The sequence below is a fragment of the Dama dama genome, chromosome X (genome assembly GCF_033118175.1).
Source record: "Dama dama isolate Ldn47 chromosome X, ASM3311817v1, whole genome shotgun sequence".
Lineage (NCBI taxonomy): Eukaryota > Metazoa > Chordata > Mammalia > Artiodactyla > Cervidae > Dama > Dama dama.
Window position 1 is genome coordinate 45,627,069 of NC_083714.1, and position 27,758 is coordinate 45,654,826.

General features: G+C 39.3%; 1 protein-coding gene across 1 annotated transcript in view; it reads right to left on the reverse strand.

Moving 5' to 3' along the window:
* The window catches only part of LOC133052041 (endogenous retrovirus group PABLB member 1 Env polyprotein-like), a 221,896-nt gene that overhangs the window by 113,402 nt on the left and 80,736 nt on the right, over positions 1-27,758 (reverse strand). Inside the window, exon 2 of the mRNA XM_061136784.1 lies at positions 13,786-13,905. Within this exon, the coding sequence (XP_060992767.1) occupies positions 13,786-13,905 (120 nt within the window). The remainder of the gene's footprint in view (positions 1-13,785; positions 13,906-27,758) is intronic.

Consider the following 27,758-nt stretch of genomic DNA (forward strand, 5'->3'; position numbering starts at 1 on the left):
CAATCGGTACTGCAAGTTACAATCAGTAAAGCATATTTGCACCTAGCAATATGGGAGGTCATTTTAGTTCAGAATTTGGAGGACAGATGGAGAAGAGTAAATCCTACCCAAATATAACATATGCCATGAAGTTCTATGATATATATTCAATGCATGCTTGAAGATATTCTCAACACTTGACCCATTTCAACAAAGTTAATCTTCACAACAACCCTATAAGATAGGGACCACTGTATGAACTTCAAGTATGAGGAAAACTGGCACTCAGGTAAAATAACCTAACTTCACAGGAAATACCAAGTGAAACTAGAGAGCAAACCAAAGCATTCTGAAATCAGACTCTGTGTCTTTAGTCACAATATTCTATAGTTTCCTTATCTTGTGCTAAATTTATTTGATTGCTTTGGGATATTTGATTCTAGGTTGATTTGTGCAAATTCCTATGAACAGAATGGGGGTGATTCATTACCTGAGTTGGTGTCTACACCAAACATAGGATTAAAACTACTTCTGACCATGGATCTAAATAAACATTTTTTTTAATGATCCACAAGGGCAACTACTGGTTAATAATTAAAATATTTTGTATTTATATCGAGATTTGTGATTTGCTATCACCGTATGCAATACCTCATTTATCCCTCATAACCACATGTGAAACGAACAGTATGCTCTTTTGAAAAATGAGTAACTGAGGCTTAGATAATTTAAGAAATTTGTTCAAGGTCATACGATAGATGGAAGTGGCCTCACTGCAAACTGAGTAGACACCAGTTATGAATCTTAGTATCTTAACGGAAGTTCTCCTCTACTATTTCTTAAGCAGCCTTATTCCTGACCTTGGCCTTACAGTGGCAGTTACATCCCCTAATCAAGATGTGTGTGCTTTGAGGTGAGATAAATGACTAGGTGACTATAAATGTTCATGCCTGGAGTTCTATGATTTTCTGTTCTCTGAGGATGTGACCTGATTGAGCACATGAATAGACGATATGAACTGTATTTTCCAGAAGCTCAATTAACCTTGGGTTTTCTATGGGGAAAACATTATCGGTGATGCATCCATCTGAGTTTTTATCAAGGATAGGGCTCCAACAATATAGCATAGACTATGAAGTTTGAGCATTTATATTCATCAGAGTAATAAACAGTATTTGGTGTAACAATCTAAAAATGTGTCTTAACCTAACAAATTTTCTCTTTCCCTCAACACAGATTCAAGGCTGTTCCTTGTGGGCAGCTCTTCTGAGTGGTAACTCATAGCTCTGCCATGTCAGACCCTTTACTTCCAGTCACAAGGAGATAGAGTTGGTGGAGAATGAAAGCATAGGAGGTTACACAGAAAGTTTTAGAAGCCAGAAATGGAAGTGGTGCACATCACTGCCATACATATTTTATTACCCAAAGTTCAGTCACATAGTCCCTTTTTAGAGCAAGGGAGGAGGGGGATGGCGTTCTGGATAGCATTGTCTTCCTGTGTTATAAGGAAGAAAAGAAGAATATGATGAAGCCCATGGCATTCTCTATGCCACCAGAGAGGTACATCAAGGGTTCTACCAGCCCCACATGTACCTTATACCAGCCCTTCCCACACGAAGGCAAATTTCCATGTTTAGAGTCAAACGTGGTTGAATAAGAGCATATATTTGTGTGATGGACCTGGTAGAAATCATCTTGGCTACCTCTGCCACCACTTTGGCTTGCTAGAGAAAACTAGCCATAGGACATTTATAACACTTATTGAAAGTGACCCCATATCATCACTGTTGCTGTGGTCCTCTTCCATCATCTTTAACAGTAGTACCCGAGGGCCAATACTAAGATATGGTATCTTACAATCCACAAAGAACTTGACCAACTTGATATCATTTAAATTTCACCATCTTCTGAAATGGTCAGGCAGGAAGCAGTTTATAGAAACCAGAGTTCAGAGAAGTCAGAAATTTTGCCTTATTGTTTCCCTGGTGGCTCAGATGGTAAAGAATCTGCCTGCAATGTGGGAGACCTAGGTTCAATCCCTGGGTCAAGAAGATCCCCTGGAGGAGGGAATGGCAACCTATTCCAGTATTATTGCATGGAAAATTCCGTGGACAGAGGAGCCTGGTGGGCTACGGTTCGTGGGGTCACAGAGTCAGACATGACTGAGCAAGTAACATTTTCACTTTTAGGAGGCATCCAAGTGGAAATTAGAACCTTGATCTCAGATCACTTGCCTCTAGTAAGGTCCTTTCCATTCTGCTGATTCTCCTGTCACACTTCTAGCATCTGTAGACAGATTCCTACATGAGGTCTAACCAAGAAGGAACTCTGAAGCAAAAATACTGAAATAGATTTTCTTTTTTTTTTTTAGTATGGGCTTCCTCACAGAGTCAAAAACTCTGTCAGTCAATAAGTGTTTACTGAGTACCCACACAAGGGAATGACACTGTTATGCAATGCCTTTGAAAGGAATTTATACTTTGTTAAGTGTTTGAAAATTGACTTTCACAGGGTGAAAAACTTTTGCCTTACATTTGAGCAGAATATTGATTTGAGAGCAACAGCTCTTTGGACAAATTCAACACAGCAAGATTTTATGCTGTTGATAAATCAGGCCAGGTTTTCTTTGAGCCTGACCTAGAGACAGTGACAAAAGAAAAAAAAATTAATTAGTGTGTTGGGAGAAAACTTCTACTGTCCACAAAAATAATCTTATCCTAGACTGTGATAAAAATAAGAATTCAAGTACATATGTTAGAAATAAGCAGATGAAAACAACTAGAGATGGTCAGCCTTGCATGACTATGATGCTTCTGGACTAGCATATGTTGGCAGTGTCATTCCAATGGAAGATCTCCCTGCACACATGGCTTGAAGATGAGTATGAATTGCCTACTCTCTGTCTCTGTATCCAGGTCTTACATATGAGATGATCTTCTGTGAGTTAAGCTGTGTAACTCCAAAACAACTTGCAAAGATTAGCAGTCTACAGAGTCACCTGAACAGAATAGATAACTAATACAAGGTTTGCAAGTGTTTTACTGTCAGAAGGAAAATGTGTCAGCTATATTATCAGATAACAGCTACATCATTTGTACACCTACAATGTGCCAGGCATATGCTAACCATGTTCCATGCATAGGTTTAGTCAGTCTTGGTGTGAGACCCAATGACTGAAGTATATCCCTTATATCATCTTCATTTCACAGATTATGCAACCAAGGCTTAAAGTCATCAAGTGATCCTTCCAAGGTCATGTAGCTAGTGAATTACAGAGTCAAAAATCAGGATTCAGATACATATGGGTCAGATTTCAGAACCAGAACAGAAGCTCAAGTGGCCTGCCAGCTACCTGCTCATCAGAATCACCTCTGGAGCCTGAAAAGAGAAATGGTTCTGTTCTGCCTTATATATGGCCTCTGAATTCTGAGCATTGGGTTTGAGAATCTGTAATTGGAAAAATCTTTAAGATGAGTCTATTCTGCAGTGGAGAAAAAACCACTCCACTAAGATATGCTGCCCAGAGAATGGAGAGTTACTATGGTTGGAAGAACACTAAACTGGCCCACATATTATACCTTTTCATATCATATCATACCTGAAAGTACGCACACCATCTAATCTCCTCCCTTGTGTATGAATGGAGCCTGTGAATATCATCAGAAGTGTACAACTTGATGAACTGACATGTCAGAGATGATGGAATAGTCACCTCTGTGTTTGTTATTTTATACAGACTCTATCTTAGATTGGATGAGAGATTCTGCTATTGCCTTGTAAAAGCAAAACAGTCATGTTGTGAAGGACTAGTTGCTGAGAATGGTCCTTGGCTAACAACCACTGAGAAAAGGGAAACTTACTCTTACAACCTGAAGTAACTGATTTTGCTACCATGATGTGACTTTAGAAAAGGACCCTGAGTTCCATAAAGGAAGCCAGATGATCCAACTTGCAGTTTTCAGCTTTGTAAGACCCTGATTTGAGGACCTAGTTAAGCTGTGCCCAGACTCCTGACTCATACAAACTCTGAAATAATAATTGTGTGTTGTCTTAAGCTACTAAGTTTGTATAGTTTGTTATACTGCCATAGATAACTAGTACACTTGTCAAGGAAAAATTATGTGTCATTCAAGCATAGTTCAGGAGAAGAGGCTGCACTGGTCCAAGAAGGCCAGCAGTGGTCGCTGTATTTGCAGTGAGAAGCTCATTGCTGATGGAGCTCTCTAGCTATACCCCTTCTTCGGATGCTATGCTAGCCACATATACTTCTGAATTGTATTTGAGTTTTCCCATAGGTGTACGTAAGATGTATGTTAACTAGGGGTGGGAGAGCTTTGGTCCCTTGACAATGTCATGTAACATGGCAAAGGAATTAACTGGCATTCTGGTTTCCACCTCACTGTCCGTGACCTTAGTTAGTATGTATCTCCTGGTGAGAGAGCAACCATTTGGGGTACAAGTCCAGCTTCTAAAGCTGCTTCCCCTGGAAAGACCCCTGTGCATCATAGCTCCTCACCTGAATAAAAATCAATGACATGCCTGCTATGTCCTAGACTCTATCAGCTCCCATTGTGGGTGTTCTAATTGAAACGTCTTCATCAAGAAGCTTCTTATTTGATAAAAGCAGCCAAGCAACTAAACAAGCAAACATACCAAGTAGAGTGGTATATAGAAGCAGAGAGATAAAAAATGTTTTGGGGGTGTATTGCCCCAAATGTAAAGCACCTATTTTCTTTCATGATAGAAATCTGTGCAGCATGGCATTCACAGGTTTGATATTTACTGTGTTTTATCTGGGATTTCCTCGCTGGTAAAATCATCTCAGCGAACATTGTGTACTGGAATTCTGTCTCCATTTGTTTTAATAGCCGGTATAATAGTGGAATGCTGGTGCCAACGTCCTCTAGTTGTCCTTTACTGTAATCTTACCTGGCGAGCCGCAGGAAGCAGTACAATAGCTAATTTCTAGATAAGTATATCTTAGGACACCACACAAAAATCAGCTGCAGGTTTGGACTGCCAGATTGAATTTTCTAAACATAATAGCTTAGCTGCAGCAGCAATAGAGTAGATATTTCTTCTCTGATGCATTTCTATCCACTGATACTGAAGATGGGCAGTTAAAGGAATGGAGCCTATTATTACCATCCTTTTGCAAGCACAGATTTATCACAGATTCACACATTTTCCTGCCTATCTTACGCTCAGTTACTGAGATGTTTACGAAATGTCCCTAAAGGAAAAGGGAGGTGGTTGAGTAAGGAGGAACTGGGGCTGTTTTTTCTCAAGCTTTGATTGATAACAAGTTCTACAGATATGAGTTCCAAGATTGTGCTGCTTGCTATAACAATGCTGCTGCTCTCCTTGACAATTATAGTTAAATTTCATAGGGAGCATCGGACCCAGATCAGCTCCATGTTAGATGGTGGGCAGACAGTGATGAACTCAAGTTAACACAGCTTCTGTCCTCATGGCAGCTAGAGTTACTTGACGAGACAGAGAAATAAAAAATCAGGTAAATACCATTTACCCTAAAATATGATAAAATTCTTGGACAGGACAAGTAATAATAAAAGACAAAAATTTGTAATTGCTCATATTTATATGATTCTTTTTAGTTTATCTTTATAACTCTAGAGGAAGTTGTGATTAACCTCCATATTAGCTCTGAGGTAAGATTCAGAGAGGTTAACTGACATGCTGAAGACCACTTATAGGGGCTTCCCTGGCAGTCCAGTGGTTAGGACACCAATCTTCCAATGCAGGGGGCACGAGTTCCACCCCTGGTTGGGAAACTTAGATCCACATGCTGTGTGGTATAGGCAAAAAAATAAAAAATAAAAATCACACACACTTTTAATTCACTAACTCAATGTTGTTCTCTTATACTTTGAATCCAGGGCAACTTCATCAATTCTCAAAGCAGAAACTTTCTATAGAGACAATGAATTATCATGTGGAAGAGGTCTCATGTGAATGAATGTAATGAGGGGAAATGAATGATCAAAAGGAGAACAAGGTGAAAAGCTCATAATTAGAGACCTTCTACTGTTGAAATGGAAGCCAAAGAATGAGTTAACTTGGGAGCGGGATACAGAGCTAAGTCAGCAGCATTACCAGTAACAAAGAGGCCCTAGCAGAATCTAACATACCCTCTGCTTTCACTGCATAGCCCTGTGTATAACTGTAGACCCACCTTCTTCAGTTATTTGAACACAGAATGCAATGCAGGAGACCCAGGTTTGATCCCTGGGTCAGGAAAATCCCCTGGAGGAGGGCATGACAACCTACTCCAGTATTCTTGCCTGGAGAATTCCATGGACAGAGGAGCCTGTTGGGCTGTGGTCCATGGGGTCGCAAAGAGTCGGACAAGACTGAGTGACTAATGCTTTCACTGCATACCCTTCAAGTAAAAATAAAGTTTATGGAGTTTGACGAGTGACAAGTGTCCCTCACCTGGGTCCTTTTGTCAAAAAGATAGTGTTTACAAAAGAGAGACAGTGTTTATCTCTCTTCAAAGGTACTATTATCTCTATGCCACGCACACTGTCATCTGGCTTCCACAGAGGCCCAAACGTGCTGAGGAATTGAGTCTGTGCCACTTGTGCTAGCCTATTAGCGATCTTAGTATGGGAAAGTATTAAGGGTCAAAGAACAGGGGGAGCACTCCTCTGTTTCTATACCCCATCTCCTTCCTGGCTGTGCCCCCCTATGGTGGGGGTGGGTAGCAGAAAGTATCACAGAGATAGTCCAAGGAGACAGACTTCACCTATTCACATGGGACTTGAAGGTGATGCTTATCTCTTATCTGGCCCTGGCTCAGGAGCAAGCAATATGCTTGCTAATGGTATGCTAAAGCATATGCTGCTAATGGGCCTCCATAAAACTCATCTTCTGGATCAAGGGTAATGCAAGAGAAAAGAAGGAATGTGTAGTCAGCCTTCCTTTGTGCTTCCCAGCTACAGGGAAGGATGCCAAGTCCCAACAATCCACAGACACTTATGAAATTGTTTTTAAAATATGGTAACACATGTATTGAGGGAGCTATTTTTTAGCATCAGCTTCTCATGCTGGACATTGCTCATGGCATCCGCATGGTCCATAAAGTCATTGGTGATACATTGGCTACACTGGTTTGGCATCTACTTTAAAGAAAAATATCAAGAATAGCTCTGAAATAAATATGAGAAGAAAAGCAAAAGATTACAGTTTCCTTAGAAGTAAGGGTTTAGACTATGTCATAGGAAAGTGGAAAGGTAAAGAGTAGTAGGAAGATGTACTAGATAGGGTCCCAAGAGAGAAAAGAGAGTATACTCAAAATGAGATAATTGAACTCACCCCAAAGGGACACTTCACTAATTTGTGGGTATAGGGGAACCTTGAGAGAGGACACAGTAGTAAGGGGAGTTACCAGTTGTAAGCAGTTACCAGAACTTAAAAACAGAAACTGTTATATATTTGCCTTAGGAGGCATAGTGACCTCTGGATTCAGATACACTTATTCAAGGTGACTCCTTAAGGGGAAGACGGGTACCGAAGAGAATTAAACTCTTCCTAGCAGAAGCATTTTTGATTTTTTTTTCCCAAATAGTATTGCTTAGCCTCAGGAAGCTTTTAAGAATATATTACTTTTAATCATTAAAAACATGAAATTTGAAATATCAATAACCTCAGATATGCAGATGACACCAACTTAATGGCAGAAAGCAAAGAGGAACTAAAGAGCCTCTTGATGAAGGTGAAAGAGGAGAGAGAAAAAGTTGTCTTAAAACTCAACATTCAAAAAAAAAAATGAAGATCATGATATCCAATCCCATCATTTCATGGCAAATAGATGGGGAAAACATGGAAAGAGTGAGAGACTTTATTTTCTTGGGCTCCAAAATCACTGCAGATGGTTACTGTAGCCATGAAATTAAAAGACACTTGCTCCTTGGAAGAAAAGCTGTGGCAAATCTAGGCAACATATTAAAATGCAGAGACATCACTTTGCCGACAAAGGTCCATATAGTCAAAGCTATGGTTTTTCCAGTAGTCATGTACGGATGTGAAACTTGGACCACAAAAAGGCTGAGGGCTGAAGAATTGATGCTTTCAAATTGTGATGCTGGAGAAGACTCCTGACAGTCCCTTGGACAGCAAGGAGATCAAAACAGTCCATCCTAAAGGAAATCAGTCCTGAATATTCATTGGAAGGACTGATGCTGAAGCTGAGACTCTAATACTTTGGTCACCTGATCCAAAGAGCCAACTCATTAGAAAAGACCCTGATGCTGGGAAAGATTGCAGGCAGGAGGAGAAGGGGATGACAGCGCATGGGATGGTTGGATGGCATTGCCAACTCAATGGACATGAGTTTGAGCAAGCTCTGGGAGATGGTGAAGGACAGGGAAGCCTGGAATGCTGCAGTCCATGGGGTCACAGTGAGCCGGACATGACTGAACAACTGAACATCAACAATTTATTGGTAAAGTACAGTATTTTGAGAGTATTGAAACTCACAGGTACATATTTGTAAGATTTCATAGTTTACTGAGGTGCTATGGTTTGAATGTGCCCTGTTCCTAATTCATATGCTGAAACCTTAATGCCAAATGTGATGGTACTCTGTATAGGGCATTTGAGAGGAACTTAGGTCATGAGGATGGAGGTTTCACAAATGGGATTAGTGCTCTTTTAAAAGAGAACCTACAGAACTACCTAGCCTGCTTCTATCATATACAGACACCAGTTATGAACTAGAAAGAGGGCTCTCATTGAAACATGACCATGCTGGAGTCTTGAACTTGGACTTTCCAACCTATAGAACTGTGAAAAAGAAATTTCTGTTTTTATAAGTTACGAAGTCTGTGGCATTTTGTACTAGTAGCCTGAACAGATGAAGACACAGGCTTAGGAAACATTTTTAAAACATCTACAACCCAACAGTATTAGTTTTGCACTTTGGGATTTTGAACAAGATGGATTCATTGCACAAAAGAGCACCACTGGTAGCCATTTAGAATTGGCAATGGCCAGAAACAGCCTGGAATATTCACATTAGGTTGTACAGTATCTCCAAATATTTCTTTCTTAAAAATTCTAAGGATGAAAAGAGAGTTCAAGTTAGATGACTGTTCAGTCCCAGCTGCTCTACAGAGAATGCCAATTAAGCCCAAATCACATCATGGAGGTGCAGCATGTGGGCCTCTAATCATTTATCTATCCCTAATGATGACCAGCTTTTACCAAGGAGCAGTTTCTCCTTACAGTCCAATGTGAATGATTGAAATCAAACCCTAGTTTGAATGTGATTATGCCAATGAATTGCACACTTCCTATTGGCTATAAATCACAGTAATGCTAGAAGTTTTGTTCTCGGTACAGTCTTAATTTGAAGCTTTTGACTTCCTGGATATGGGAAGTTAGGCCCTTTCAGTGCAAATTTAGGACGTACCATGCCTTTGAGAGTCAAAATCAACAATATGCCTCAACTTTCCTCCTTGTCTGCCAGTCTCCTGTGGGCAAATTTCTGTGGCAGCAGCTGGTGTGATTCAGCCCATCATAGAACCAACTTAGTCCCCTTCCTGCAGAGACCTTTCCTACAAGTTTGTACATGGTGATCAGGGTTACATTCTTTGAAAAAAGCTGCTCTGAATCTCCAAGGGCAAGTTCAAAACCTGGAAGCTCCACTTGGAAAGATTTAGATTCCTTGTTGAGGAATCATTCACTCTGAAACACCTTTACAGGGCTCAAAAGCTCAGGAAGTACCAAATGTGCTGGTGGTAGTTTGTTTTAATTTTATGCTATATTCCAGAACCTGTGTCCTTCATAAAATGAGAGTTCTGTTATGAAAACATAATATCCACCCAAAGCCATCTGAGCCCCACTCCTGATTGGTTCAAGTATGGCTCATCAGGATACAACCAATGATGAGAATCTGGCCATTGGGCTGATCTTTCTTTTACTTAGAAGAATGTGTGTAATAGATAAACATTATCCCTTCATTTCCATTTCTGCTCCTAAGTTGGACAAAGCTTCAGCTGGGTTATATGGTGATTCTACATGATTCCCTCCCCCTCTATGTACCTCTGTTTAAGAGCATACAGTCTATGACTCTAGTAGCTGCAAACCCTAGGAACTGTACAGTATCATATGATCCATGGCAAGATAAAGCAACAGACCAAGAAACCCAATGCTTTTCTTCAGTTACTGTCTATTCCACAGTGATTGCAAACCAAGGTTTGGAATATCATTTCCTTAAATCTTATGTGGTGTTGAGCTTCTTAGATTTGAAGACAAGCAGAATTTATTATAAATGAGGACTGTAAAACTGTGGGCACTATAGATATGACTTATACTCCAACCCACATTTGTAATATCATTGTGAAATGAATTGACCTGTCTTGCCATTCCTGATTGCCTATGAGAAGGAAACTATGATCAGCCCTGAATATTCACCTCAGAAAAAAAAAACAACCATCAGAAATGAACTAGCCACACCCTACATCACTGTTCAGGGCTTTATAAAGAGTATACTTTTCCCAGGGAATCCTTCAATTATCCAGATGTTACTCCACATACAACTCTGCCTGTCTCTAAGTCTACCTTACTTTCACATTCCTTTGCAACTACCAGGGACTCACTGTTTCCATTGTATCATTCAGGCTTTGTCTCCAAAGGCGGCTTGTCTCCAAATTGACCAATACATGCACACAAACCAAACAGATCCCAGTTGGCATTTTTGTAGAACATGACAAGCTAATTATAAAATTAGCATTGAAATGAAAAAGATCTAGAATAACCAAAATGATCTGCAAATAAAAAAGTTTGGAGAATTCACATTGTCTGATTTCACAACCTACTTTAAAAACTATAGTAATTCAAATAATGCAGTAGTGGCAATGAAACAGATGTGTAAACCCATGGAACAAAAGGGAGGTCTCAGACACAGAGCCACACATATATGGTCAGTTTATTTTCAATAAGTGCTTAGATAATTAATTTGGAAAGGGATTTTTTTAAGCAGCCAAAAACTATGTATCTACATACAAATATTTATACATATAAGTGCATATACAGATAGATACACATATGTGTATATACATATATGGATATGTGTATATATATATATAATAACATATATATATACCCCAAGCCATACAGAACAATCAAATTGAATTATGTCACTGACATAAATACAAGAATTAAAACTATAAAACTTGTAGGGAAAATATGGGGGAAATATATTTGTGACCTTGGATGGGTAACATTTCTATACGAAGTAGGAAACATTTAAAATAAAAACTTTTTATATAAACTGTCAAGAAATGAACATGCAAGCCAGAGACTAGGAAAAGCCCAAATATTCACCAACTAATGAATAGATAAAACAGTTGTGTGTTCTATACAATGGAGTACAATTCAGAAATGGAAAGGAATAAACTACTGATATATGTAGCCATATGGCTGAATCTCAAAAGCAACATAAGTGAAAGAAGCCAAACACAAAACTCTAACCACTGTATGACTGCATTTATATAAAATAATAGAAAAGACAAAATTATAGTTGCAGAAGGCAGATCTATAGCTTCCAGGGCCTGGAATTGGGAAGAGGAAAATGGCTACAAAAAGTCTAGAGGGAACTTCAGGAGACAATGCAAATATATTTCTGTTATGGTTGTGGTCAAAAGAGACTATACATTTGTCAAAACTCAGCGAATTGTATAGTTAAAATTGGTGGATTCATTTTATGGAGATTATATCTCAATGAAACTGATTAAAATATACTTGATGAAAAAGATGCATATGTATATTTGCACATATTTGATATATACATATATATTTTTTGTATGTGTATATACTTGATTTTTAAAAAAGATAAATGGCAGCTTTGTAGCCCCTTATGTATCAGTGGGTATAATAGCTAATAATTCAGCTATACAATAAATACCACTGGAATGAGTAAGTCAAAGTACTATTAATTAAAATACTAATGTTTAAAATTAAAAGTACATATCTACAAAAGAACATATGATTTGCATGAATGCTTTTTATTTTGACTAGTAGAGGCCCACTCCTCAGCACCCCTTTCATAAGAACAATTGTCAGCTGGGGCTTGGGAGAAGCCCTGTAGGAAGGGCAGTCATGTGCATAAGATATAGGTGAAGCAGGCACTGGTTGGGCAGGGAATGTACTGAGAAACCGAGGACAACTATGTTGAGTGGCTTGACCATACATCCCACCCCTATACACCCTGCATGACCCTTACAATCTTGGTCCACCCCTCTTTCACAATATCCCTGGGGTCAGGTATGTAGGGGGTGCTGCAACCAGATTCAACAAATATAATACAGAAAATAGCAGCCAAATATATTGAGGGTAAGAGACCTAGTGTGCTCAGAGAAGTCATTTATTTGCCAGGATGTGTGGGCCAATTTTTGAACCAAGCACTTACTGGGTCAATGGAGAGGTGGTCAACAGCAGCAGTGCCCTGTCCAGTTATAAGGGAGGTAAGGCCACACCTGGTTTTCACCAAACAAGGGGAAAGGAAGGCTTTAAAAGAAACATTCTCATGGCCTAGCCAGGAGTCAGCAGACATAGTACAGATATATCACCCCATGTTATGTTGAGTGCCGTTAGGGGTGGAATCATTAGGTCTTTCTAAACAAAAACCAGACTAGACAGCATATTAAAAAGCAGAGACATTACTTTGCCAAAAACTGTCCATCTAGTCAAAGCTATGGTTTTTCCAGTAGTCATGGATGGATGTGAGAGTTGGACTATAAAGAAAGCTGAGTGCCAAAGAATTGATGCTTTTGAACTGTGGTGTTGGAGAACTCTTGAGAGTCCCTTGGACTATAAGGAGATCCAACCAGTCCATCCCAAAGGAAATCAGTCCTGAATATTCATCGGAAGGACTGATGCTGAAACTGAAACTCCAATACTTTGGCCACCTGATGCAAAGAGTTAACTCATTGGAAAAGACCCTGATGCTGGGAAAGATTGAAGGTGGGAGGAGAAGGGGACGGCAGGGGATGAGATGGTTGGATGGCATCACCGACTCAATGGACATGAGTTTGAGTAAACTCTGGGAGTTAGCGATGGATGGGGAGGCCTGGAGTGCTGCAGTCCATGGGGTCACAAGGAGTCAGACACAACTGAGTGGCTGAACTGAAACTGAAACAAAAAAGCAGTCACTCCCACTAGTTGGACTTGGGTGTCTGAAGCCAGCCTATTCCACTCAACAGAGCATAGCCCAGGAGGGCTCATGGGCAGTTAGTTGTAATGTTTACCAACGGGCTCCTTCTGATGTTATTGGCGCGTGAGACAGGAAGATGGTGAGAGTCTTCCTTCCCCATTGCCAGTAGTCCCAATATAGTCACAGTAGCCAGGTCAATTTTGCCTGAGTGCATTTGTCGATTGATCGATTACCAGTGTGCCTGAGTGATTACCTTGAAAACAGATCTAGTTGTCTGAAGGTCATGCCATATGCAGGAGTTCCATGCTTACAAAATGGACAATTAAAATATCAATTAACTAAAATTCACATTCTACATGAAATCAACTAGGAATGAGCAGAAGTGACAGAAACAGAAGTTCAATCAATAGTTGCCAGAGCTTGAAATACAGCCAAAAGAAAATAATTAAAAAACTATAGAAGACCCAGGCAATAAATATGTTCAAATGTCAGGGAAGAAAAATAACATTAAAACTGTCTAAAGCACCCACACATGTGCACAACCTCATTTTACTTTACTTCAGTGACCACTGACCAACCAGTTATATTAGTTATAATCACTACGCAAGGATTTTAGCAGTGCATACCTGTGTTATAATGAAGCGTCTGTTTCTTCTTAGTCCCAAAAGATCTGCAGCTTGCAAAGACTCTGCCATATGGAAAATTGTGAAGCCAGCTGCCTTAAGGACTCCAAAGAATATGTCAGACTAAAAAATATAAATGATAAAACAAACAAATCAATGGTTATCCTAACTCATACGGCATGAGAAAGAGTTTATCAAGCCATATATTGTGGATGAAGAATGTCATGAATTAATCTGCAATCTCTTACTGCTCATCTATCAATAGCTCCTTTTAGCAGCTGTGTCCCTATTTGCCATATTAGGTAAACATTTCACATAAGGAGCAATGCTTCTCACTATCCATAAAACCACTTTCTAGATGATCTAACCAGACTTAACACCTTATACTTCCCTAAATCGAACTCTCCAAACCACCAGTTTCACAGTATTTTCTCTTATATAATTCTTACCATACCCCTGCCATGTAGTATGAGGTATCATCTTCTTGGTCTTAATGTTGGCTCTTCTCTAGGATGTTCTATATCCTACACCCCAGTGCTGCAATTTTGGGGAAGCACAGGTAAGGTTATACTCAACCTAACTACATAGGACGAAGGCACACAATTAGAGCAATTTTCTTTGTAGCTCAGTCAGCTCCTACAATGGACATGAATTACCGTGGTTTAAAGCCCTGTTTATGCTCCTCATAATGTAGTAGCCCAGGCTTAGAAGTAATAACTGTTCGACAGTCTAACAAGTACCTTCATCTAGTAAGCAGTGAAGTGGTACAGAAGTATTAATTCTTCGTAAAAGAAAAGCATGATATCACTGCCCAAAGAGGATTTGAAATTCTTCTTTCATTTGAGAAGCAGATATAGCTTGATGTAACCTATGTAGCTGTCATGTTGAACAAACACAGTGTAAACATAAAGCACATTTATTACTGTTATTTTTGGTTTCATTGAACTCATATTTATTTAGTTTGGCTATTTCTTTCTGTAGCTCTAGAAAAAAAAAAGATGCTGTAGGACTCATAGATCTTTAAAGTTATTTTTATGTAATACAGGTCCTCTGAGAACAAATTAAAATATTCAGCCTCATGTAATAATTAAAACTTCATATTTGTTAGGAAGTGAGAGTCCCTCTCCTCCCCCCTGACATAAGTGAAAGGAATGTTCCTTTCACACCTTGTCTCTCAATTCCTCTTCCCTCAACCTGGTAATTCAGGTTTATATTATAACTAAGGGAAGGAGGATAGGCTATGGAGTAGGAATATCTCTGTATGACCAAGACTAACCTGGGAATCTAAGTCTGCCTTTCTGGTAGGGTGATTCATGGATTCTGAAGCATGTCCAGAAAAGTGGCATGCCTCATCTGCAGTGTCCTTGATGAAGGCTGTACCCATCAGAGTCCCACAGGATACATACAGATGACATCCTCAGATCCAGATCACTTGAAGAAGGTTTACATTAAAAGGGACTATTTACAAAACTGGAGGTGGAGCATAGGCAGATGACAAGGGAAAGTGAAACTGGCTGGGGTTATTGACAGTGGGAGGTAATACCTCTAGGCCTGAGTGGATCAGGGGACGGAGTGATCACCAGAATCCCGAAGAAGAAAACCAGAGACCTCTGGTAAAGGGCTATGGCATATTGACGGACCTCAGAGAAAAAGAGCCAGGAAACAAATATCTGATCTGATCTCCTCCTACCCTCAGATGTTCTGATGTGGATCCCCATGGGGAAACCCAACTGCAAGCCAAAGGGCAAGGGAGCATCAAGGTTAGCCTTTCAGAGCAAAGAGTATATATAAAAGGGAAGAGAGAGGATGCAGAAGAGCTGATGGATGGCAGCCAAAATAAGTGCCAATTAATCTTTCTTCTGGCTCCTCTCTAACGCTGTCTTCATTCCCTAGCATTTTGTAAGATCTACGGTTTCCCTCTGCTAAGGTCTGTCACTACTATAGGTGTCCCGTCTTGCTCAAAACCAAAGATACTATGGACATAACCCTTTAGGTCTATAGGAAACTCTCATGGATTTTCACAACAAACTCAAGAAGTATCAGCAGCCATATAAAATGCCTTTAGTTTGGTTTACCAATGAGTAACCATCTTGTTTCATGCCTTTTAGATTGCTCTGGCATGAATGAAAATTAGTCCAAACTATAAGGGGCAAAAATTAAGACATCCATGTGATCCTCTTAAACTCTTTTCCATACACTTGAGGTGAGGGACAAAAGCACTCCTCATTCTGTTCCAGCTTGAATATAAAGAACATCATGGATAACCTTAGACTCACACTTTCAAAGTTTAGTATCTTCAGCTGAGAAAGACAACATATTTATTTTTTTCTGAAAGAAAAAATGTTGCTTACACTAATTGTCCCAGTTAGGATATACACTTGTAGCTTAGCAATAACCAGGGATAGAAGTCCTATGATTGGTCCAACTTGGGGGATGCTCTCCTTTCTGGCTGGACTTGAGGATTCATATAATTGAAAGAACTACAAGTACCACTGAAGATTCTCAAAGAAACGAGTCATATAATGATGGTAAAACCTGCTCATTAGACAAAAGTGTAGTTATTATTTCTTCCATTATATGAACCCAGAATCTTATAAATGAACTTGAGAATATTCCAAGATCAATAAAAATTCTAAACAGAATCCTGAATGGATGACATGTAATACATAATGCTACTTGACATGGGAGGATACAAGGGCATGCATAACTGAAACGCATGGTCAAGGACAAGTATAGTGCAGATCAAAAACTACAGGAGATGATTTACTGAAGGTGCTAGACAAAGACATTGCTTTAACACCTTGATCACAAAACCCCTGTGGTTCTCACAATTGCACTTTACAATAGACTTTGACACTTGGAAAAGTGACTCATAAGACTGAAAACCCCTGTCCACTTTATTATAAAGCAGTATTTTTCAAATTTTAGTCCTCCTAATCATCACCTGAGGGACAGGTTACAAAAATCTTTGGTCTTCCTTACAGAAATTCTGACAGAGTAAATATAGGGTGAAGCTCAGGAGTCAACATGTCAAATAAGTGTGAAGTGATATTAAAAGATGGCCCATATACTGATAAAAATTAAAAAAAAAATCACATCAAAAACACTTTTAAATTATTTGCCTTTGAATCAAGACACATTTTTAGCTTTCTAGAAATAAGTGCAGCTTATTTCTACTGCACTTCCCTTAATTTTCTATCTGTATAACCCAGTTTAGAAATCTCTTTATTTTCAGTCTCCATCAAAAGCCGTCTAACAATATCTAGAACACCAGCAATGGTAAACTTGTTGTCTGTAGTCACGAAGTAATGTCTGACTCTTTCGGGACGCCACAGATTGTAGTAGGCTCCTCTGTCCATGGAATTCTCCAGGCAAGAATACTGGACTGGGTTGTCATGCCCTCCTCCAGGGGATCTTCCCGACCCAGGGGTTGAACCCACGTATCCTGCGTCTCCTGCATTGCAGGCAGATTCTTTACCCTCTGAGCCACCTGAGAAGCCCCTATACTCTGACTCTTTGTTGTTGTTTGTTTAGTCACTAAGTCGTGTCCAACTCTTTGCAACCACGTGGACTGTAGCCCAGCAGGCTCCTCTGTCCGTGGGATTTCCCAAACAAGAACACTGGAGTGGGTTGCCCTTTCCTTCTCGAAATGGGAAACTTACTGCATATAAAAGCGGTTTATTGCAGAGTTCATATTAATTTATGCAATCTTGAGTCTGCAGTGCGTTTTACCATTTTCTTTTCTAGTTTCCACATAAGATAAAGCACTGGGTTTGTGAGGAGATGCATATTTGGCCAGATTATTCTGTTCTAGGTAATACTGCCATGCTGATACAGAGTATGCCCAATACACTCTGGGTGGGGGGGGGGGTCTCACCATTTATTTGCATGTGACTATCAAGTTATGCCTGTGTGCTGTGTGTGTGTATGTGCTCAGCTGCATCTAACTCTTTCCAACTCCATGGACTGTAGTCCACCAGGCTGGAAAACTGGAGCATGTTGCCATTTCCTACTCCAGGGGATCTCCCCAACCAGGGATCAAACCTACTTCTCTTATGTCTCCTGTACTGGGAGGAGGATTCTTTACCACTGTCCTTTGAATGACCTTGACATAATTATCTAAATTCAACTGAACACAGATGAGGCAGTTTATTTCTTGACTTTAAATTCTATTTCAGTAACTGATATTTTTTAATCTCATGCTAGTACCATACTGTCTTGGAAACTGTAGCTTTGTACTAAATTTTCAAATAGGAAAGGGTGAGTAATTCAACTTTGTTCTTTTTCAGGGTGACTTTGGCTATTCTTGGCTTGTCAGTATCTGCAAAAAAGGCAGCTGGATTATTGATTGGGATTGCACTGGTTCTGTAGATCAATATGTGGAGGATTTCCATATTAACAGTACTGCCTTCTGATCCATGAACATGAGATGACTATTTGTTCAGGTGTTCTTTAATTTCTTTCAACAATATTCTGTGATTTTTTAGAGTACAAGTTTGGGGCTTCTTTTGTTTAAGTTATTCCTAAGCATTTTATTAATTTTGATACTTTTGAAAATTGGACTAACATTAAGTTTACTTTTGAAATGTTCACTGCTAGTGTATAAAAATACCATTGCTATCTGTATATTGATTTGTATCCTGCAGTGTTAATGAACTTGTTTATTAGCTCTAATAGCTTTTTGTGGATTCTAAGTATTTTCTACATGCAAAATCATGTCATACATACTCTAATAGTTTTACTTCATCCTTTTTGTGATATAATAAAGAATATATTTAGACTTTGTCCCAGTTCCTGGCATAGTGCTCTTAAAACTTTTAGAATCTCTGGAGTGACAAGGAGTCTTTTATATGCTAATGAGATGACTAGTTGCTGAGGGATCTTAAATAGCTTCAGATGGGGGCTGGTTACCAGAAAAATCAAGTCGTGATTAGAGGGTTGGAACTTTCAGTCCCACTCCCTGATCTCCAAGGAGTATAGAGGGGCTGGGGATGGAGTCAATCACCAAAGGCCAATGATTTAATTATAAATATAATGAAACTTCTAACAACCCCTAAATGATGGGGTTCTGGAGCTTCTGAGTTGTTAAACACTACAAGATGCTGAGAGAGTGGCACACCCAGAGTGTGCCCCTTTTCCCACAATTTGCCTGATGCATCTTTTCCATTTGACTATTTGAGTTGTATCTTTCATAATGAACAGTAATAGTAAGTAAAGCATTTTCCTAAGTTCTGTGCACACGCATGCATGCTCAGTCATGTCTGATTCTTTTTGACTCCCGTGGACTGCAGCTCACCAAGCTCCGCTGTCCACGAAATTCTCCAGGCAATAATACTGGAGTGGGTTGTCATTCCCTCCTCCAGGGGATCTTCCTGACCCAGGGATCGAATCTGCATCTCTTAGATCTCCTGCATTGGAAGGCGAGTTCTTTACCATTAGCGCCACCTAGGAACCCTTAAGTTCTGTGCTATGTGCTTAGTCGCTCAGTCGTGCCTGACTCTCTGCGACCCCATGGACTGTAGCCCACCAGACTCTTCTATCCATGGGGATTCTCCAGGCAAGAATACTAGAGTGGGTTGCCATGCCCTCCTCCGGGGGATCGTCCCAACCCAGGAATCGAACCCAGGTCTCCCACACTGCAGGTGGATTCTATACTGTCTGAGCCATCAGGTAAGTTCTGTAAGTTGTTCTAATAAATTAGCAAATCCAGGGAGGGGGATTTATATCTGGTCAGTCAGAATCACAGGAAGTAACCTAGGACTTGAGAAGGGAGTCTGAAGTAGGAGCAGTCTTGTGGGAATGAGCTCTTAACATATCTGTGCTAACTCTGGCTAATCTGTATCAGAATTAAACTGAACTATAGAACACCCAATTTGAGTCTGAAGAGTTAGACAATTGGTTGGTATGGAAGAAAATATCATAAATTTGGTGTTAGAAGTTTTGCAGGTTAAAACAGCTCAGACTTTCCAATCTGGAGGCCTTTTATCACTTTTTCTTGCCTGAATGCCCTGAATAGAACTACCAGTACAATATTGAATAGAAGTTGTGAGAACATACATCTTTGTCTTGTTGCTAAGTCATACTGTTTGCTGTTTCTTCTTCCTCGAAACCCATTTTTCCTCCAGGTGTTTGTAGCACCAGCTTCTTCATACCTTTCAGATGTCAGCTCAAATATTCTTAATGGGAGAGTACCCATCCATTTCTAAAATAATTTTCAGTCTCTGTTCAAATTCCAATCATTCTCTATTCCATGCTCTTTTATAAATATGTGAAATTGTTGTACTTAAATTGTCCAATCCCCTTTCCACACTGTTGCTAGAATCTTAGATCAATGAGAGCTGATTCCTTCTCTAACTTGTTCAGTGTTGTGTCCTTCATGCTGATAACAGTATCTGACACATGATAAGCATTAAATATTTGTTGAATAAATGAACAGATAAATAAATGAATTAATCAATCAATACATTAGTATGTACTTGAAGCAGAGCTTCTCAACCAGAATGACACAGAATATCAGATGGTCTAAAAAGGGCATAGCTTATATATTGATGCTCTTGGCAGTGATCCTCCCCATCTTAAAGGCCAGGCTTTATCTTTCTAGGTAAATTGTACAAATAATATCTATGCATACCATGTTAAAAAAAGTTTGGGAATATTGGTAGGGATGAATTCTTTTGCTCTCTTTTTCCCCCTCCTTTTTAAAAAATAGAGGCCTTCATCTACCCAGGTGGAAATGACAGAGAGGCTTACTACTGACTACAAGAAAGGAGCCCAAATAGCCATTTCAAGGCAAGAATTAAATTTAATGTAACAAATGTTCCATGCCTGTAAAGAAAAGAAAGTATGTGTGGGCAGGTGTTGTGGTGGTGGTGGTGGAGGGGGTAGGGGTGACTGGCTGTGTACATGCATTCAGTGAGCTGGTGTTCCAAAACACCCTGGCCTAAAACATGTGGACTTTGTACATGTGTGTTCGGTCCTGAATGACTCTGTGACCCCATGGACCATAGCCCATCAGGCTCCTCTGTCCACGGGATTTTCCAGGCAAGAATGCTGGAGTGAGTTGCCATTTCCTTCTCCAGGGGATCTTCTGACCCAGGGACTGAACCCATGTCTCTTTCGTCTCCTGCACTGGCAGGTGGATTCTTTACCTGTGTGCCATCTGGGAAGCCTGGAAACCCACATACTCACCGTTTAAAACTCAGCTGAAGCATCTCTTTGCTCAAGAAGTTTTCTCTGAACTTCTGAACCACATTAGGTCAAATTAATCCCACTACATTTTTAGTGCCCCTGCTCCCCAGTGCTCTGTAGTTTCTCCATCATTGTAATTGTGGAATTTATAGAAATTATCTGTTTACATATCTATTTGTCCAACTAAACAGACAGTTCTGTGAAAATGGAGGCTTCACATTTGTTCTCTTCATTTCCGCAGGGTAACTAGCCCATTGTTTTCTTCTTAGTACATCGATAGTCAATATTTATTACTCTTTCTTAATGTTATGTTGGTATATAATCTGACTCTGGACTTTCTCAGAATTACTGAGGAAAATTAGATCATATTCTTAATGACCATGGGAATGTTTGGCCTTGGCAGAAAAAACAGCCAGGAAGTAGCATTTGCACCTTATTCTCAATGGTATATCCAGCAAAGCTAAAACCATGGGGAACTAGTAAGCTGACCTTTGGAGAGATGCCAAGATTTGGGGGTGAAGTAGGGTATTTTTGTACAAGCTAAAGAAAACCATGTAAATGAGGCTATTCGGACCTATGGGTTAAAGTGGGATAGGGGCAGCAGATGACAGAAGGAGAGGTCATTTAATATGCCTGGCAAAGGCCCAGGAAAAAGTTTTCAAATCCAGGAAAAAACATATGGGGTAACATTGATGTGAGTACATGCATACAGCATCAAAGTAGGTAGACAGGCATTTATTTTGCCACTGTTGGGGACTAGCCACTAAGACTGCTCTTGGGCATTGTTTTCTCTTAGTATACCTATAATTTCTCTCTGTATAGCTATCTTTCTCTTTTTTGTCCTCCACCCTGTCCCTCTGATCTCAGCTGCTTTGGGACTCTAGCCAAATACATTACTCTTTCTCAGCAAGAGCTCTCTTTTCTCTGTCTAATGTTGTGATAACAGTGCCTTTGTGTTCGTAGATCTCAACATGATATGTATCACATAACGTAAGTAGTGGTTACCACTTACTGGGCTTAGTGGGTGAGGGGAACTGACCCACTGGATGGGGCAGCAAGTGGAATAAAACAGGGGAGAGTGATAAGAAAAAAAGTTAAAAAGACTAGATAACTCAATAGGCTGATTTAGGGGCAGCAATTTTATACCAGAACCCTGCATTCTTATAGCAAATGGCTTGGTGATGTGAACATGATAGGTTTGGTTATGCCCTCCAGTTTAGTGGCTCAGTTGTGTCTGACTCTTTGTGACCCCATGCACTGCAGCACACCAGGCTTCCTTGTCCATCACCAACTCCTGGAGCTTGCTCAAACTTACGTCCACTGAGTCAGTGATGCCATCCAACAATCTCATCCTCTGTCAGCCCCTTCTCTGCCCACCTCAATCTTTCCCAGCATCAGGGTCTTTTCAAATGAGTCAGTTCTTCACATCAGGTGACCAAAATATTGGAGTTTCAGCTTCAGCATCAGTCCTTCCAACGAATATTCAGGACTGATTTCCTTTAGGATGGACTGGTTGGATCTCCTTGTTGTCCAAGAGATTCTCAAGAGTCTTCTCCAACACCACAGTTCAAAAGCATCAATTTGGCACTCAACTTTCTTTATAGTCCAACTCCCACATCCATACATGACTACTGGAAAAACCATAGCTTTGACTAGACGGACCTTTGTTGGCAACAAAGGTTATGCCCTTAGAGCATTTATTATGAGGTTTGCATAACACCTTGCAAAGTGCAAACAGATTTTAGAGATATTCTCCTATATTTCCTAAGGCATCGGTTCTGTAAGCCTTTGACTCCTCATCCATGACTACCCATGACTCAAGTCCAACTTTACTCTATTGCCTTTTCATTGCAGAAGTAGGCCTGAAGAAAGTAGTAACTTCACGTGTTCCTTCTGGCCCAAAGCTATTCAGGATGGCCATTTCCTATTTCCCCAATCATGACAAAGGTAATTATAGGTACAGGAAATCACAAAATTGCCCAAGTTGACAAAAATGTAGCTTCTCTAACTTGTGACTTTCTAAGGAGTAACCCCCTCTTACACACACACACAGCTCTCCCTACTACATAACATGGAAATATCTCTTTAAGTTACAAGTATCTACTCAGATGGCTTAGACCTGTTGTGATTTTATTCCTCCACCCCCTCCCTGCTCACGGGGAAACCAAACTTACATGACTTGGGGACTGCAGAGAAGAGATAAGCCCCATATTCTCAGGGATAATGTCTTCCACTGTCCAGGAGCTTCTTTTTACCCTTAAGTATATTTCTCATTTCCCTGAACATGTAGTATCATGCTATTCCCGAATTCTAAAATGTTTGGCTCATGCCCTCACATCCTGGCATTTTGGTTCTCGGTGACCATTTCTAACTTAGTAATTGGTCTGCCCCTCTGTTTGCACAGGTGGCTCAGACCCTTGAGTTAGAGATGGCACTCTGACACAGTCAATCTGCCCTGTAAGCACTTAGTTTCACAGCCACATCACCCCTACCTCTGTAGCCTTTTATTGCAAATTCTCTTGGAAGTACCGTTCCTTACTTTTTTGATACCCTATAAGGAAATTGCAAAGTTTTACATACTTTCTGCATGTGGGGACTGCAATTCCTGACCATATTGTACTACACCCTTTTCTCTGTCACAGCCTCCCTCCAGACTGGGGTGATACCAGTATGCAATGTATTGTCAGAGAAAATCATGGGGCTAAGCTTATCTGAATCTGGTATTCCTTTAAAATGATCTATTTATTTCAGAATCACACCCTCTCTATCCCCAGATGTGGGACTGAACATGTGAGGCAAAGACCTGATGAATCATCTCTTTGTTCAAATTCTATCTTCTCCTTTTTTCCTACAATTCTACAGGACTAGAAGGGAATAGATTTTTTTCTTAAACAAACACTGCTTTTCAAGCTGATTGGCTTCCTATTTTCATAATTAGAATCTTTATATCCAAACATTTTGTTTCTATTTTTGCCACAATTCTAACCGCCTCCCCCAAACTTAAGAACAAACATATTTTTGAATGACTAGGAAGAAGGTTCTATACATCGACAGACTTAAGAAATATGATCTCTATACTATGTGTGAGTGCTAACTTTATAAATGTTTTGACTGAAGACAAAGATAACATGTTGGAATGAGTACATACTGGTTGTGTACATCTCTTCCCAACTCTGTTAAGTCGAGTTGTTAATTGGACATCAGCCATGTCTGTTGTATTTACACAATGGAAATTAACAAATGCCACAGATCAGGTTTTTTTTTTTTTTTTAATTAAAGAACATCATTCAACATTTACCAGCATACCACTGTATTGGGTATACTGCAAAAACAAGTTTATATCCAGCCTTACCTTATGTGGACTAGTTACCAATCAGAATACTCAGGTCAGGCAGCCTAGAGAGTCCCAGATGTACCCTCCCCATCTCCTAAAGTCAAAGAATACTGTATGCAAGCTCTCATTGTCAATGCCAGTTTGACAAAGGTAATGGCAAAGTCCACAGGTACACCAGGCTCCTGGTATAACAACATTCCAGAATTAGCAGTACCACCTTGGAAATGCAATAGTTTCTCCAAATTTGCCCCAACACTGGTATCAGGGGCCTTATGTCTTCACCAATCCTTCAAACAAATTATGTTTTTACCATTTAAATTAGAAAGCCAGATTCAGAAAGAGTGCTACAGTTTGACATTGAAAAACAATGGCTACAGTGTATTTTTCCCAGCTATGTCAGGCCATAGTTTACATCATATTTTAAGGTCACTCCTGACATATGGCTAACAGCAAACAGTTTAATGAGAGTTTTTAAAGGATTGTTGGGGTTTTGTAGAATATATAAAAAGCCCTAAATTTATACTTCATTTTTAATCTTATGTTTTTCCTCTGTTAAAACCTAAAATACCTTATTGGTCATAGCTATGGGAGTGCTATGATATTAACAGCAGATTCTTCCTAACTTTTCCAATTTTATTAGACTGTGTACTTAAGAAAGGTCAGTAGCAACAACAGGAAACAACATTGATCCAAGACCAAAATTATAGACAGGATCATCTCAGAAGAAGATAAATGCTTTAGAGTCTATTATATCTCCCTTGTTTGATCAGTAAAGGTAAAGAAAAGATTTATTCTGGAACATTGCTTTTATTTTATCTTGGTTTGAGCATCTATATTATTTCTAGTGTGTTTCTTTTGGACATAGAGTATGAAATTGGAAAACCAGTTAGTTAAAATAACAATAAAAAAGAACAAACAAGCAAAGATTACTTGAACATGTATTGTTCAACTTATTATCCATGTGGATGGGGGAAGATAGTATAGAGCCCACAGTAGTGATGTGATAAAGGAGACTCATGATATGGTTTCAGAGGGATACATCTTAACTCAAATCTATCATCCTACGTAGCCCCACATGATCCCATGTATATGTGTGTGTATGCATGTTTTCAACATTTCATAGAAAAATATGTATTTCCTAAAATAAACAAGTAGGAGCTATTCACAGTAGATCATAAAAGGCCAACAGTCAAAATGCTGAATTCTCGTTTTAGCCAATTAATGTAACTGGAAATCTGTCAGCCACTTCAGCAAAGGATTGAGGTGCTTTGTCCAAAATCCAATCTTTTTCTTCAATGGCATCTCTTTAGGACAGGGTTTTTCACCTTCATCACTGTTGACATTTTACATTGGATAATTCTTTGTTGTGTGAGGCTATGCTGTGTATTGTAGGATGTCTAGCAACATTCTTGGCCCCCACCCACTAGATTCTATTATCATGCCCTCTTCCAGTTGTCACAACCAAAAATGTCTTTAGACACTGCCACCTGTCCCTTGGGGGCAAAATCTGCCCCAGTTGAGTATCACTGATTTAGTGGAAAAGAAAATAAATTCTTATGTCACATCAAGGAGATAAAATAATTCCAAGTGGATTAAATCTCTCATATGCTTAAAAAATCAAAACTACTAGAAAATATAATAGTTTCATAATGTTGTTTAAAATGTAGCCTTTGGGAGTTAACTAATTGAAGATGTTGTTCTTAAACAGGACATGACCTGCAAAACCTCTATGGGATTGGACTGTATGCAAATTTAAAACTTCTATAGGGTAAAAGATGCTAGTAGTAAAGCTAGATTATAAATCACATGGTAGGTGAAAGTATTTATAACATATTGTATATTCCCAAATATTAGATAAGGCTTATTTTGTTCACAGAAGAAATTACTGCTGAGAAAAGGAGAATCCATGTATGTGAGGCCAGATATAGCTTTCTTCTATTAAGAGTGTTTCTCAATGCTTTATTTAAAAAAAATAAAATGTCATTTTGAGAATGTACCAGAATGACCCTTATTCAGAGTTAATTTAAAATAATTGTAGGATGACTTGATATAATTTTCCAAAATTAAAAGGAAAAAAAAAACATGAATGTATTAATTACTGTGACTTAACTACCAAAACAGTTAAACACATTAAAAAAAAAAAAAACTCTTAAAAATTATATTGCAAACAAAAATGTGCTCTTGCTCTCTTTTCCACTTCTGTTCCCTTTTACCTTCTTTTATTTATATACTAATTCACTTTATATATTTTTTTTCTTTTTTTATGCTTCATTTTATTTATTTTGTAATATAAATTTATTTATTTTAATTGGAGGCTAATTACTTTACAATATTGTAGTGGTTTTGCCATACATTGACATGGATCCTCCACGGGTGTACATGTGTTCCCCATCCTGAACCGCCCTCCCACCTCCCTCCCCATCCCATCCCTCTGGGTCATCCTGGTGCACCAGCCCCAAGCACCCTGTCTCATGCATCGAACCTGAACTGGGGATCCATTTCACATATGATAATATACATGTTTCAATGCCATTCTCTCAAATCATTCTACCCTCGTTCTACCCCATGGAGTCCAAAAGACTGTTCTATACATCTGTGTCTCTTTTGCTGTCTCGCATATAGGGTTATCATTAACATCTTTCTAGATTCCATATATATTCATTGGTATACTGTATTGGTGTTTTTCTTTCTGGCTTACTTCACTCTGTATAATAGGCTCCAGTTTCATCCACCTCATGAGAACTGATTCAAATGTATTATTTTTAATGGCCGAGTAATATTCCATTCTGTATATGTACCATGGATTTCTTATCCATTTGCCTGCTGATGGACATCTAGGTTGCTTCCATGTCCCGGCTATTATAAACAGTGCTGCAATGAACATTGGGGTGCACGTATCTCTTTCAGTTCTGGTTTCCTTGGTGTGTATGCCCAGCAGTGGGATTGCTGGGTCATATGGCAGTTCTATTTCTGGTTTTTTAAGGAATCTCCACACTGTTCTCCATAGTGGTTGTATTAATTTGCATTTCCAACAACAGGGTAAGAGGGTTCCCTTTTCTCCATACCCTCCCCAGCATTTATTGCTTGTAGACTTTTGGATAGCAGCCATTCTGACTGGCATGAAATGGTATCTCATTGTGGTTTTGATTTGCATTTCTCTGATAATGAGTGATGTTGAGCATCTTTTCATGTGTTTATTAGCCATCTGTATGTCTTCTTTGGAAAAATGTCTGTTTAGTTCTTTGGCCCATTTTTTGATTGGGTCATTTATTTTTCTGGAATTGAGCTGTATGAGCTTCTTGTATATTTTTGAGATTACTTCTTTGTGAGTTACTTCATTTGCTATTATTTTCTCCCATTCTAAAGGCTGTCTTTTCACTTTGCTTATAGTTTCCTTCATTGTGCAAAAGCTTTTAACTTTAATTAGGACCCATTTGCTTATTTTTGCTTTTAT